This window comes from Monodon monoceros, unplaced genomic scaffold (assembly GCF_005190385.1).
Source record: "Monodon monoceros isolate NGI ecotype Baffin Bay Population unplaced genomic scaffold, NGI_Narwhal_1 Super_Scaffold_7, whole genome shotgun sequence".
NCBI classification, from domain to species: Eukaryota; Metazoa; Chordata; class Mammalia; order Artiodactyla; family Monodontidae; genus Monodon; species Monodon monoceros.
Window position 1 is genome coordinate 76,453,012 of NW_021703784.1, and position 13,937 is coordinate 76,466,948.

Here is a 13,937-nt window from a genome sequence, read left to right on the forward strand (position 1 = left end):
TCAAACTTTAAAGCTTAGTCACTAAAATTATTAGTATTGTCATAACTGTACACAAATAGATCAAAGGAATATAAAAGAAAATCCAGGAAAAGTTCCAAATATATAATAGAATGTAAGATGTGATAAAGGTAGCATTTCAAGTCAGCGGTGAAAATGTGGCTTTTTACTAAAAAATAATGGGACAACTGTCTACTAACGTAGAAGGAAAATAAGTCAGGAACTCCACTTCAGTTCTTATACTCCATGTATAGTCTAGATGACTTAATAATTTTAACATTTAATAAGGCCATAGACTAGAATGATATCTGGATGATTATTTATAAACATGGAATGGAGAAGCCTTCATAAGAATGATATGAACCCAGAAACCATAATGTAAAAGGATTGATTAATATGAAATAGAAGTGCAACATACTCAAAAATACCATGTCTGCTAGAATGAAAACTCTATATCAGGGCAATACTTATGCTAGTCTTGTTCCCTGAAGTATCCCCACTGTCACCAGCTGTGCCTGGCATAATATAAACCTTCTAAAATATTTGTTAGAATAAATGTGTGAAAAATTTTGTACATAGAATAATGTCTACATTTTGGATATGGATGTTCTTACATTTTGGATATGGATGTGCCTGAGTGTGTTATTGAAGATGGAGAGAATGGATTGCAAAGGATAGATCTGTAAGAATGTACTGCAGCTGAATGAGAAATGCCAGCAGAGAGAGCTGCCTTGTGTGCATGTGATGCGAAACCAGGGGGGCACTTGGCATCAGACAAGGTTGAGAAAATAAACAGAGAGATCTAGTGCAAAGGTGGACCTAGGCTTACATATCACCTCTGTAGTTTACTGTCTCACCATGGGTAAGTTATCTACCTTGCTAAATCTTAGTTTCCTTATTTGTAAGCTGATGATAACCAGTAGTTTCGGCCTCATATAATGTGTGACAACGAATGAGCAAATGCATGTAAGGCATCCAGCAGGGCAGCTGACACACAGTGAATACTCAGTAATACTGACAATGACGACCACCATTACCTTTGTCATCCTGGTTGCCTTGCTATCACCATCCTCACCATCCTCATCATCAGAACGTTATTGCCAAGTGTAGTCAAGACACTAACCTCAGAGTTCCACTGAAGGCACAAGCCACAAAAAGTCCTGGGAGTCCTGGCATTGTGGCAAATAACTCCATGACGAAGTATGGCATCAGCTGAAGAGGAGGCAAAACAAGACGGGGTTAGTGATCTCATCAGCGGTGTCTGAAATGTGGGACCGTATTGTAGCTTTTTAGCAAAAGGAGGTGGGAAAACAAAAGAAAAAAATAAAGGAGCAATAAAGGAATTTGCCTGGACTATCGTTGTTAAATGCTAACAAATGAGGTTATGATCAATCCAATTCCATGGACCTGAGGTGCAGCTGTAGGGGAGGGGAAGGGATAGGAAAGGGACAGTCATATAAGGAAAATGTTGGATGAACTTTAGAATATTCAGGAACTTTTAACTTTTTTTACGTTTGCAATGTGTGCTATTTTCTTGCCTGTTTACCCTTAATGTTAGAAACTAAATCCTAAAAACAAACGCTGAAAACAGGTCTTCAGGGAGTCTAGGTATTATGGTTCTACTCTGGAGCCAGATTTGTGGGAGAGGAGCAGCCACTGGACACAGTGGGACAGTTGTATATGTAGGGGGAGAGGATAGAGACGATAGCTCCGCCTGAGAATATTCTCCGTGAATGGAGTTTTTAAGGATGGACCAAGAGATTGTCATACTGAGTAAAATAAATCAGACAGAGAAAGACAAATATAATATGATGCCACTTATATGTGGAATCTTAAAATAATGGTACAAATGAACCTATTTACAAAACAGAAGTAGAGTCACAGATGTAGAAAACAAACTTATGATCACCAGGGGGAAAGGAGAAGGAGGGATAAATTGGGAGATTTAGACTGACATATACACACTATTATGTATAAAATAGATAACTAATAGGAACCTACTGTATAGCACAGGGAACTCAATACTCTGTAATGACCTATATTGGAATAGAATCTAAAAAAGAGTGGATATATGTATATGTATAACTGATTCACTTTGCTGTACAGCAGAAACTAACACAACATTGTAAATCAACTGTACTCCAATAAAAATTAATTTAAAAAAGCATGCTTACTGTAATATATTGGGGTGATATTGTTTAAGCCATAATGAGAAGACATGAGCAGAAGCATTATAGAAATAAGGGTCATTTTGTTCAATCTGAGATTAAAGCATCATTAACCAACGTTGTGACGGATAGAAAAAAAGAATTGAATGGTGGCATTGAAAACCAAAGCTATAGGTTCAAGTCCTCTTCCACTCTCCCCAGCCCTGCCCTGGCCCCAGTCCTTGCCTTCAAGGACAAGGTAAGATACCTTCTTTTTACATGTTCACTCCCCAGTATTAGAACCTGATCTGTGATAATATCATCCAAGAGGAGAGGAAAGAAATCAAGTCTTTGGGGTTTGGGAAATACCTAGAGGTCCAGGTCGAAAAAGAGAAAGGCTCAGCATCGATGGCCAGAAACACACTCATTTCAGCTGTTCCCCACTGGCCCCAAGGGAGCACATACCTGGTCTGGTGCTGAGATGATACCAGAAGTCCAGGGATCACAGTCTTTGAAGTGGGAGTACATGATTAAGCCAGAGAAGACAGCACATGCCAGAATGACCCAGAGGCCCAACAAGTTGAAATACAAGGCTCTAGAAAATAACACATGGATCTACTGGTAGACTCTATGTCATATCACAGTGTGGTCAGGGCATTACCAAAGACTCAAGGTAAAATCTGGGGGGCCTTTTTGCTATAAAATAAAATTCTATAGCCTTCAAGAATGTATATATTTTGATATCAAGTCACTAAGTTATATACCTGAAACTAATACAAGTCGATTATATTTCAATTTTTAAAAATCATTACTTTTTATACTTTTGCATTTCTTTTGTTTGGGCATGTTACAGTTTTAGACTGATTATGAAATTTGAACAAGGTGGATTTTTGATGGGTTTGCTTTTGAAATAGCTTTTCTGCAAAGTTGCAATGTGTAGTGTGAGGTCTATTTCCTTGGATGAAATTTCATGTATCAATCACTCATATTATATAACTTCAAGTAATTTCCCCCCACTCAATTCATGAAACTGTCAAAAAGCCAACTTTCATTTTAACATCTTTTATTCCAGAGGAATGATGAGATAAATGTAGAAGTAGACACGTTTTGGAAATATTCGCTTTGGAGGTTAAATCAGATGAAGTTTAAAGTTCAGTTTTTTAAAAGGCAATAGAAGGTATGAAAAACCTAAAGTCATTTTCCCCACATTCTTTGGAGCAATTCTTTTTATTCTACAACAATTCTTTTTATTCTATAACATTCTGTTTAACTTCAGTTTGAGTGCATTTGTAGTATCCTATGGTTATTTTGTATTCATACTGTTCTTTGAAAGTCAAAATATTACACATCTTCTAAATCTCAGGGAAGACTTGAAAGTCGGCTGGCCTCACACTGGATCAGTGAGAGAACAAACAATCTTGCTCTGGAGAGAGTTTCAGGGGCAGGGGGCCCAAAGAGCAACAGGAGGCATTTCCTGGGAATGTTTCATTTCATTCAAACCATGTCCAGCCATTGTTTGAAGGGATTCAGATGCACTCACATTCAAATGTAAGGACACATATTCATTTCAAAGCCCCCTAAAAGCCCTGCTGTACAGGTGTACCTGACTTTCAGAAAACCCTTAAATCAAAGTATTCTTTTATGAAGCAAATATATTAAATAATCAACCCATCTGGAAATTTTTATTTTACATTATTTACATTAGGAAAGGGTATTATTTCTGAAATTCCTTCCTTGGGATTATTCCAACCATATTTATCTTTGAGTTTTAGCTGTTTGTTTGCTTTTGTTTGAAAAAGGTTGATTTAGACGTAGCCTTTGGGGAATACATTTGATACATGAAATGGTCAATGTCTGCAAACTGAATTTGCTGTACTCTTACTTCTGCCATTTAGACAAATTCTATTCAAACTTATCTCAGGCCATATCCTGGATAGGCCTCTTTACCTGAAAGGTCACTCCCTGCTTTTTCATTAGATTCTACTCCTTATACGGCTTTACATCTTTATAGCATTTATCCTTATCTGAAATTGTATAATACATTTATTTGTTTATTATCTGTTTACCCCACTTGAACACACACAGGGCTATGTCCCCAGAGCACACAATGGTGCTTGCACATAGCAGACATAAATTATTTTATTTTTGTTAAAAATGATTAAATGAATAAATGAAAGATAGAAATTCTTTACAATGTGGTTATACTCTTTACATCATTTCTTTTTTGAAAAAGCATCGGACCTGGAGTCAGAAGACTTTATCCTTAACAACTGTGTGACTTCAGACAAGTCACTAAGACTCTGAGCCAGTTAAATCCTTCGTAAAAAGAGTGTTAACATACCTGCCTTACTTCTTATTATAGGACTAATATGAAGATTGAATGAGTTATACTCCATAAAAATATATAGAGGTTATACAGCCACATATAGGTTATATAGCCATTATTCAAAACAATTTTAAAAACTCACCAGTCAACTATGGGAAATGAGAAATCAGTGGCAAAATTGTGTAATAGAATGTTAAAGCCCTTGTATTTGAACTTATTTTTTTCTTTAGAGATAGACTTTAATTCTCTACATGGCTAATTCTCCTGTTTGCAACTTAAGCCACTTCATCGATTCATTCGGAAAATATTTATGAAGCATCACTATGTACCAGGTTCTTCCAGGTACTGAGGACATAGCAGTGAGCAACCCAGAGCCCACCTTCATGAAGATGATATTCTGGGATTAGAGGCAAGTAATAATCACCAAAATGAAATAAATAAACAAGGTGATTTTAGATGCAATAAAAGATATAAAGAAAATAAACAAAGGCAAAGAGAATAGAACATAAGTGACTGGGTGTGGATGTGCTCATCTTAGCTGGGACATGAGACGGTGATGGGAAGGGATGTGGTAACCTGCACCAGCTTCTCCTGCCGTCAGAGCATCATCTTCTACCTGCAGTCCTGAAATGTAAACTGAAGTCTAGAAACAAAAGCGTCCAAAGCAGCTTCCAGGGAGCACGTCTAAAATGATTTGGTAAGTGATACTATTCCTAAGTTTGAAGAAGATCTGGCTTAAGATGAAGCTGTCTTTAGTGAGTAATCACCATTCTGGCCATGCAATTAAATGCATCTATAATGGGTCACTTCTGGTTTTAACCTACGGCCACATTCAGTGTGAACTTTATGGGTGTATTTTCACCTACCTATGATGCAGAGATTTTTCTAAACCCTGATGGAATGTCCTAATTACATCAGGCTCTCAGATAATTGAGCAGAAGTGATGCACGTAATCAACATTCTATAGAATCTCCTAGATAAGAGTCTGTTGGCAGCTGGCTCTGAGTGGACCCCAGTTGCCCTGGAAGTGTCCTTGAGGCTCCAGTTGCGTGACAAATGAGAGGTCCCACTGGATCCCCACTATAGCGATCTCCCCTCCAGCTGTGTGCACTTCAACCATACTGACCATTTGGACTGATTTCTCGCTCCTGAATTGTATCAACTAAATCAACTAAGATTCTTACAGGGAAGTCTTTTCTAAAGACAGTTTTTATTTTTTCATCTTTCCTTATTCTAACAAAATTCCCATCATAGCTCTGGTCCTTCCATGGGAGTGGGGATGGGTGGAAACAGGAATGGCAGTCCTAAATGCTTAGGAAATTATATATATTTTTTCTTTTGTGAGTATCTCTCCTTTTCTGACAGTTTTCATACCCATCAAATACTAATGTAACAAATTCCAAGAAACTATTATGAATGGGTGGCTTAGTTTAAACCAATCCACTAAACAAGATCCAAAGATACACAAGCACAAGTACACATGCCGGAATATACATATATACACCCCTACACATGCACACACACACATAAATTCTTATGTATATATGTGTCCATTTATGTGCTTACACATTCAAGCATGACCTTCTTGAAGCATTACTTTGTTCAATAAGTAATCAATACTTAATAAGCACAAAGTACTATTATTGGCCTCTTGAAAAAATGATGAAAAAAATACATTTCCTAACTTTTAGGTACTATTATAATAATAGGGAGGAATTAGGTATGCTCACAAGAATAAACAGTATTAACACAAGCACATAATATTTTAAAAAACCCCTTGATTTAACAGAGAATTATTATTTATTTCACCTAATGATTCTTCCCTTATCAGATATCGTCAACTCTAATTTATTTTAATGCAGAATTTTAAATGAATTCTAATTTTAAGTGAATTTTAAGATAAAATTATATTTGATCCTAAATACATTTTTAGTAATTCAACTATTTGTGAAAGTGATGATCACATGTGTAGAGAGTTTAATATTATTTATTGTAATAGGATATGAATATGTTACCAGTGAATTGATAGAACAGTGGATAATGTTTTCACTTCTTCCTTCTGAGGGTATGTTAACTATGTAAGTAATATATTCCCTTTTGAAATTCAAGTTACAAAATGTTGAACCATATCCATATCCATTATTCTGTCTGAATAAGAAACTATGCATTGAAAGTATTTTATGATCAGTTGTGGAAATATTCACAATGGCTGTTTCTCACTCCAAGAAAAGTTAACGGCATTCTGACAAGTCTGCAGAGGTTGGAACCTTGGGTAGCAGCAATGAGGATGAAATGCCCATTTTCAATGAAATTCTAGCTTATTTCTGCCAGTCTTACAAAAAAATAATAAAAGTGCATAACTTCCTTTGGTCTCCATTCTAGAAGGTGGGATGAATTGCTTGGTTTTAAAAAGCCTTAAGTTGCAACTCTGTGGAGTCCTTCAGAGTAAGCAGACCTGGTAAAACTGGTGACTGGTTATCCGGGCAGGAGTTAGAGCAGCTGAAGCTCTGTTACGACTTGCTTCATTACCTTGGGTTTTCTTCTTTTAACGTCTCCTTGGAAACTTTTACCGTACATCCATCTAAATAAAAATAGTAATTGAAGAGACCACATGCTGGATGGAAATAGTGATGAGGGCCATCTCATCACAGAAACTGTAAGTAAGAAATATGTGCTCCTTCTTTCTGCATTGCTTCCCACAGCACCTAATTTAACCCAGTAATTTCTCAGTAAATGAAAGCAGCAAATGATGGTGAGCAAAGGCAGACAGAAAGATCTAAGTTCAAATCCCAGCACTGCCACTTCCTTGTGGAGAAGGGAATAGTAATGCCTGCCTCAAAAAATTGTTGAAAGGGTTAAATGAATCTTTGTTTCCTTCTCTCTTTTACGCACACACACAAACACATTTGAAGCATATAAAGCGCAGAGAAAAAACATTGAAATGTTCATTAATAACTCACAGCTTGGCATGTTTTTCTGTTTTGCAAGAGATGCATCGCTGGATGGTCGACTGATTAACTCCATAGATTCCAAGCCATGTAAAAGTTCCTCCCACTGAGATTGTCCAAAAAGTGTGCCTCCTGAGAGGATCTACATCAAAGCTATGAGGCAGAGAGAAGTGAGTGAACAAATACATTCCTTTGATGCCCAAATATTATTTTAGGTGATGAGGTCATATGGCTAAATCTTTACAAAAGAAAAAGTAGCATTGGACATACTCAAATATATTTAGTCGAGATCCATTTGCTGATTGCTCTAATACATTGTGTAATCCACCAGCATCGGCTGATCCTTGAATGAGAACTGTTAAGAAGCCCACAGTCATGACAACCATCTGAAATGCGTCGGTCCACACCACTGCTTTTAGTCCTCCCTGAAATGAAGAGAATGGATGTGAGTTCTTAAAAATGAAGTCTCAACTCTTCCATTTCTGCACAACCTCTCTGCTAATGCATCTTTCTTTCTCCCTTTTCTCCCTTTCTTCCCCCTTCTCTCCCTCCCTCCCTCCCTTTTTCTCAATCTCTCTCTCTTTCTCTCTCCCTCCCTCCCTTCCTCCCTTCCTTATTTCCTCCCTCCCTCCCTCCATCCCCCTCTCTTTCTCTCTCTCTCCCTCTTTCTTTGTCTATTTCCTTCTTTCTTTCTTTCTTTCCTTCTTTCTTCCTTCTTTCTTTCCTTCTTTCTTTCTTTCTTTCTTTTCTTTCTTTCTTTCTTTCTTCCTTTCTTCCTTCCTTCCTTCCTTCCTTCCTTCCTTCCTTCCTGCCTCCCTCCCTCCCTTTCTTTCTTTCTTTCATCACTGAGCACCTTTTATGTGCCAGGTTTATTGAGGATGATCACCTGGGTCTTGCTTGTACAATTTGAGATTTTATTTTTTGTAAAGTTAGTGCAGTGAATAAATTTGGGGAAACTGAGATGGTAGGCTACTGAAAAAGAAGAAAAGAACTAGGAAGGAATGATAGATTCCAGACACTCATGGAGAAAGGTGTTTTAAGAGCTAAAGGATGGTCAAATAATGAGGTGAGCAAACCAGAGTGTCAGGAGGGTGAATCTAACAGTAGACCTCAGGAGACAGTGATTCAGCAATAGGTTAGAGCAGTGGTTATCAAACCTGGATCCTTTTTAGAGTCACTTGGGGAATTTGGAAACAAACAAACAAAAAAACCAATGACTGAGCCCCATCCCCAGGAATTCTGAATAAATTGAGGTCTGGGCTGCGACCCAGTTCTAAGTGTTTTTACAGCTCCCCAGGTGATTCCAATGTACAATTCTAGTTGGGACTATGTGGGCAAGAAGAAAGGAGGAAAGAAAGAGGCTGCTGGAGAATCTCTTAGGAACATGGCAAAGGTGCCATGAGCAAATTAGGAAAGATTAAATGAAGTGATATATTTTAAAAGTACTTTGAAAATGAATAAGCACTATGTGAATGAAAGGATGTGGTATTTTTAACGTTGAAAAATAGAATTACCCCCGGTTACTCCCCCAGAGTGTCAAGAACTTCTGTGAAAAGATGACAGGCGTCATCTTTATCTTGAGAAGAAAGAAGACACTGGATTTGTCTCATCATTTCTCGTGTAAAGTTAAAATGCAATTTAAAAATAGACATAAAAGTCCCTTCCACATGCATTGTATTTCTATATTCTGTTCTATTTCCAATTTGAGAAATATTCAATCTCTTACTTCCACCTTCCAAGAGTGGTATTTTGATTTTCTTTAAAGACATTAAGACTTCTAAACCCAAATCACAATATCATATTTTAGTGATATGAAGACCAAATATCAAAGACCTCAGTTTTCAGAGGCTACTTGGCATGGTTTATATGCATAAACTTGAACTTGAGCTAGACCTGGGGCAAGAGAACAAACCACTTCATCACCACTTTAACAAATGTGCTTCAAAAGGCAGATTAAGGTAACTATAAGCTACCATGAAAACTTCTCTGATTCTATGACTCCTTCATACAGCAAGAGACACACACGCCCACACACCACTCATCTACAATCCTGACTGTGCCTTGAGTGTCACTTAGGTATTTTAATCAGTCTGTTGTTTTGGTTCTACTGTTTACCTCCCTAGATTGCAAACTCTTGGATGGCAGGAATCACTTCTTTCTTTTTTTCTTTCTTTCTTTTTTTTTTAAATCTCTTCCACTGGTTATCTTAGCTAGGCTACATATCCACAGGATTAACAGAGTAAAGAAACTGCTCTATGAGCAAAAGTGTTAGATAAATGAGCCATCAGTTTGGTGAGACATTGAAGCTTGTGTTCCGGCAAGAGGTAGGAGGTGGAACAAAGGTGTGGTGAGAAGAGGTTAGATGGGTGGATTGACTCACAGACTGAAAGATTTCCAACACTAGGTTAAGAAGTTTACATTTTATCCTGTGAACAATGGGAAGCAAGGAGAGAATTAGGTCAGTCAAGTGGCGTGAAGAGATGGCTGTTTTAAGAAGATTAAGTTAACAGAGGCATGCAGGGTGGAGGGAAACACTGAAATCAATTAAGAGGTAGTACATTTAGTTTATTTTTGTATATTGTGATTATTAAAGTATCCAGACTTGTTTCTGACATCTTTTTGGTTTCTATTTGTTCTACTTTTTCTGTATTTTTTTCTTCTCTTGCTTAAATCAATTGCAGTTTTATTTTGCTTTGTTTTAATTCCCTTTTTCTACTCTGATTGTTTTATTTAAATGAGTCCGCTTGAAATTTTGCCATGAATTTTTCATTTAGAGTCTAAATTTTTAAAATGTCTTAATCCCCAGCAATTCAAGGATTAAAAAAATCTCTAAGGGGCTTCCCTGGTGGCGCAGTGGTTGAGAGTCCGCCTGCCGACGCAGGGGACACGGGTTCGCACCCCGGTCCGGGAAGATCCCACATGCCGCAGAGCGGCTGGGCCCATGAGCCATGGCCGCTGAGCCTGCGCGTCCAGAGCCTGTGCTCCACAACGGGAGAGGCCACAGCGGTGAGAGGCCCGCGTACCGCAAAAAAAAACCCCACAAATATCTTTAAGTCTAATTACTCTCTTCCTGATTTACATGCTATTGATGTCCAAATGAAAGTTATTCTTTTTCTTAATCGCAAAATTACATATAATAGTAATCATTATTATTATATTATAAACTATATTATTAGATACTATATAAATTATACCATACTATAAAATTATTGTTGTTTTCATTAAGCAACGGAAATTGTTTGACTAGACTTACTAAATGTTTACTATTTTATTTTCTTATCATTACTTATTCCAACAAAAATTGGATAATTTTCCTTCTTCCCACAGTATTTCCTCTAGGTTTTTCTCAGGGGAAGATATGTTAGAGGTAATTTCTCTCAGTTCTTGACAGTCAGTTTCTGAAAGATAGTTTTGCTAAATACACAATTATAACTGGCAATTGTTTTCCTTCAGTGATTTGAAGATATTATTCCATTGTTTCTGGTTTCCATTACTGTTGCTAAGCAATGCATCTATTTATCCTCCTATGGGAAGTTACTTCAGAGTCACTAATCATGCATTTTGTATTCCTCAACCAGTAGACAGTGAAGTATAAATGCTACCTATGTTTTATAATCACTGTTAATGAGCACATTTTTTTTTTCTCAGTAGTTGTATATGGTCACCTACCCTCCGAACACGGAGATACTTCTGTCATTAAATCTTCTCTTAGCCATGGCTTTCTCAAATGAGCCCAGAGCCCAAATTCTAATAATGGTTGGTACTGAAAAGAATTTTAAACAAAACAATGGCACCTTCCTCTGGAAACTGTGATAGATAAGCCAGCATATTTCTATTTAATTGTGGAATAGCAATTTCTGCTATACTTAGATGCCCTGTTGTTGGAAATTAGCCCTTATCCCATATTAGGAGATAGTGCTAAATACTTTTTCACAGCCAGATACATACCAGGGTACAGTAGAATGTGCAAACAATTCCTGTTGCAAACACTGAGCCCCAGAGATCAAACCCAGTCACTATGAAAGGAGAAAAAATATTGAAAGAAGTTTCTCTAAGGAAAGTAAAAGAACAAACTTTATGAGGAAAAAGTCACAATATTTTTGTCTGTGTTCTTTGTGCACAAATGGAAATCAAATTAGAGTTGTCTCATTAAATTTTCTCACCTCTGATAAAGATTATTTTATTACATTATTATACCTCAACCCAGCCCATAATTTTCATGTAATGCTAAAAGCCAAATTATTCCTCTTAAGATTCTAGAGCTTCCAATCTCTGCCCCAATTGTTTGTTTGTTTGTTTTTCTTAACAAAGTTAGTCTGAGTACTTTGAAACCACCTAAACGTTGACCATGAATAAATATTTCTCATTATAATCACATAGCACAATTAAATTGAATACTGAGGACTTCTAATATTACAGGTATTATTATTAAATTTCTTTCACTTTTGTTTCTTCTTTCCTTTTTTTCCCTAGGATTCTATTCTTTCAAAGGGGTCAGGTATAAATCTTAGAATAATTACTACAAGCACATTTTACTCATGTATTCAGAGTATCAACTTCATGAGATTGCTGGGAAAGGACCATATATTATAGATGACCTTATTTAGTGGTTGTGTATGTACCATACAAAATTGTCAAACTTACTGTTACCAAAGGAGAAAGGGAAGGAGTAGGGATAAGTTAGTAGTATGAGATTACTGAAACACACTACTATACATACCTCACACCGGTCAGAATGGCCATCATGAAAAAATCTACAAAAATAAATGCTGGAGAGGGTGTGGGGAAAGGGGAACCGTCTTGCACTGTTGGTGGGAATGTAAATTAATACAACCACTATGGAGAACAGTATGGAGGTTCCTTAAAAAACTAAAAATAGAATTACCATATGACCCAGCAATCCCACTACTGGGCATATATCCTGAGAAAACCATAATTCAAACAGACACATGCACCCCAATATTCATTGCAGCACTATTTACAATATCCAGGTCATGGAAGCAACCTAAATGCCTATAGACAGATGAATGGTTAAAGAAGATGTGGTACACATACACAATGGAATATTACTCAGCCATAAAAAGGAATGAAATTGGGTCATTTTAGAGACATGGATGGACCTAGAGACTGTCATACAGAGTGAAGTAAGTCAGAAAGAGAAAAACAAATATTGTCGGTTAACGCATATATTTGGAATCTAGAAGAAAAGTACAGATGAACCGGTTTGCAAGGCAGAAATAGAGACACAGATGTAGAGAACAAACGTATGGATGCCAAGGGGGGAGAGTGGGGGTGGGGGTGGCAGTGGTGGGATGAATTGGGAGATTGGGATTGACATGTATATACTAATATGTATAAAATAGATTACTAATAAGAACATGCTGTATAAAAAATAAATAAAATTTAAAAAAAAGGACACAAGTATCCCAGTGTTCATTGCACTATTTACAATAATCAGGACATGAAAACAACCTGAATATCCAACGACAGACAAATGGATAGAGAAGATGTGGTGCATATACACACTGGAATATTACTCAGCCATAAAAAGAATGAAATTGGATCATTTGTAGAGATGGGGATGGACCTAGAGACTGTCATACAGAGTGAAGTAAGTCAGGAAGAGAAAAACAAATATGTATATTAACACATATATGTGGAACCTAGAAAAATGGTACAGAGGAACCTATCTGCAGGGCAGGAATAGAGACGCAGTTGTAGAGAACGGACATGTGAACATGGGGGGTGGGGAAGGGGAGGGTGGAATGAATTGGGAGATTAGGATTGACATATATACACTACCATGCGCAGAATAGACAGCTAGTGGGAACCTGCTGTATAGCACAGGGAGATCAGCTCGGTGCTCTGTGATGACCTAGATGGGTGGGATTGGGGGGGAGGGTGGGAGGGAGGTCCAACAGGGAGGGGATATATGTATACTTATAGCTGATTCACTTCATTGTACAGCAGAAACTAACACAATATTGTAAAGCAGCTATACTCCAATAGAAAAAAAAAGATAAACAACAAAGATTTACTGTATAGCACAAGGAACTATATTCAATATCGTGTAATAACTTATAATGGAAAATAATTTGCAAAAAATATATATACAACTGAATAACTTTGATGTACAATCTAACAAAACATACTGTAAATCAACCATACTTCAAAAAAAAATTGCCATAACTTCAGTGATTAGAAAACAAGCAATAATCACATTGGGTGTTTGGAACCATGTGGATAAAATCAAGTAACTAGTTATTTACATTGTTTTCAATGTTCAGTTTATAGAGCTTTATGTTGTGACAACTACAGTAATTCAAGCACCCTCACCACAGGAATGTCTCCTCAACAAGATGTTGTGTGTATATTTCTTAAGGTGACAAGGCATGTATGAAAATGGTGGACAGTGCGAGAGTGTCGCTAGCTCACCTTGATTGAGGGCCAGAGCAGGAGCATATACCACCACTCCTGTGTAGAGAATCTGGTGGAGAGACAAGAATCAGGTGAACAGTG

The 13,937-nt window shown here is 37.1% G+C and overlaps 1 protein-coding gene across 1 annotated transcript in view; it reads right to left on the bottom strand.

Moving 5' to 3' along the window:
* Nucleotides 1–13,937, bottom strand: part of SLC5A12 (solute carrier family 5 member 12) — a 44,226-nt gene that overhangs the window by 21,916 nt on the left and 8,373 nt on the right. Inside the window, exons 3-8 of the mRNA XM_029208485.1 lie at nucleotides 13,854–13,905; nucleotides 11,367–11,434; nucleotides 7,689–7,843; nucleotides 7,431–7,571; nucleotides 2,610–2,739; nucleotides 1,121–1,209 (exon numbers count right to left, since the gene is read on the bottom strand). Coding sequence (XP_029064318.1) covers nucleotides 1,121–1,209; nucleotides 2,610–2,739; nucleotides 7,431–7,571; nucleotides 7,689–7,843; nucleotides 11,367–11,434; nucleotides 13,854–13,905 — 635 coding nt within the window. The remainder of the gene's footprint in view (nucleotides 1–1,120; nucleotides 1,210–2,609; nucleotides 2,740–7,430; nucleotides 7,572–7,688; nucleotides 7,844–11,366; nucleotides 11,435–13,853; nucleotides 13,906–13,937) is intronic.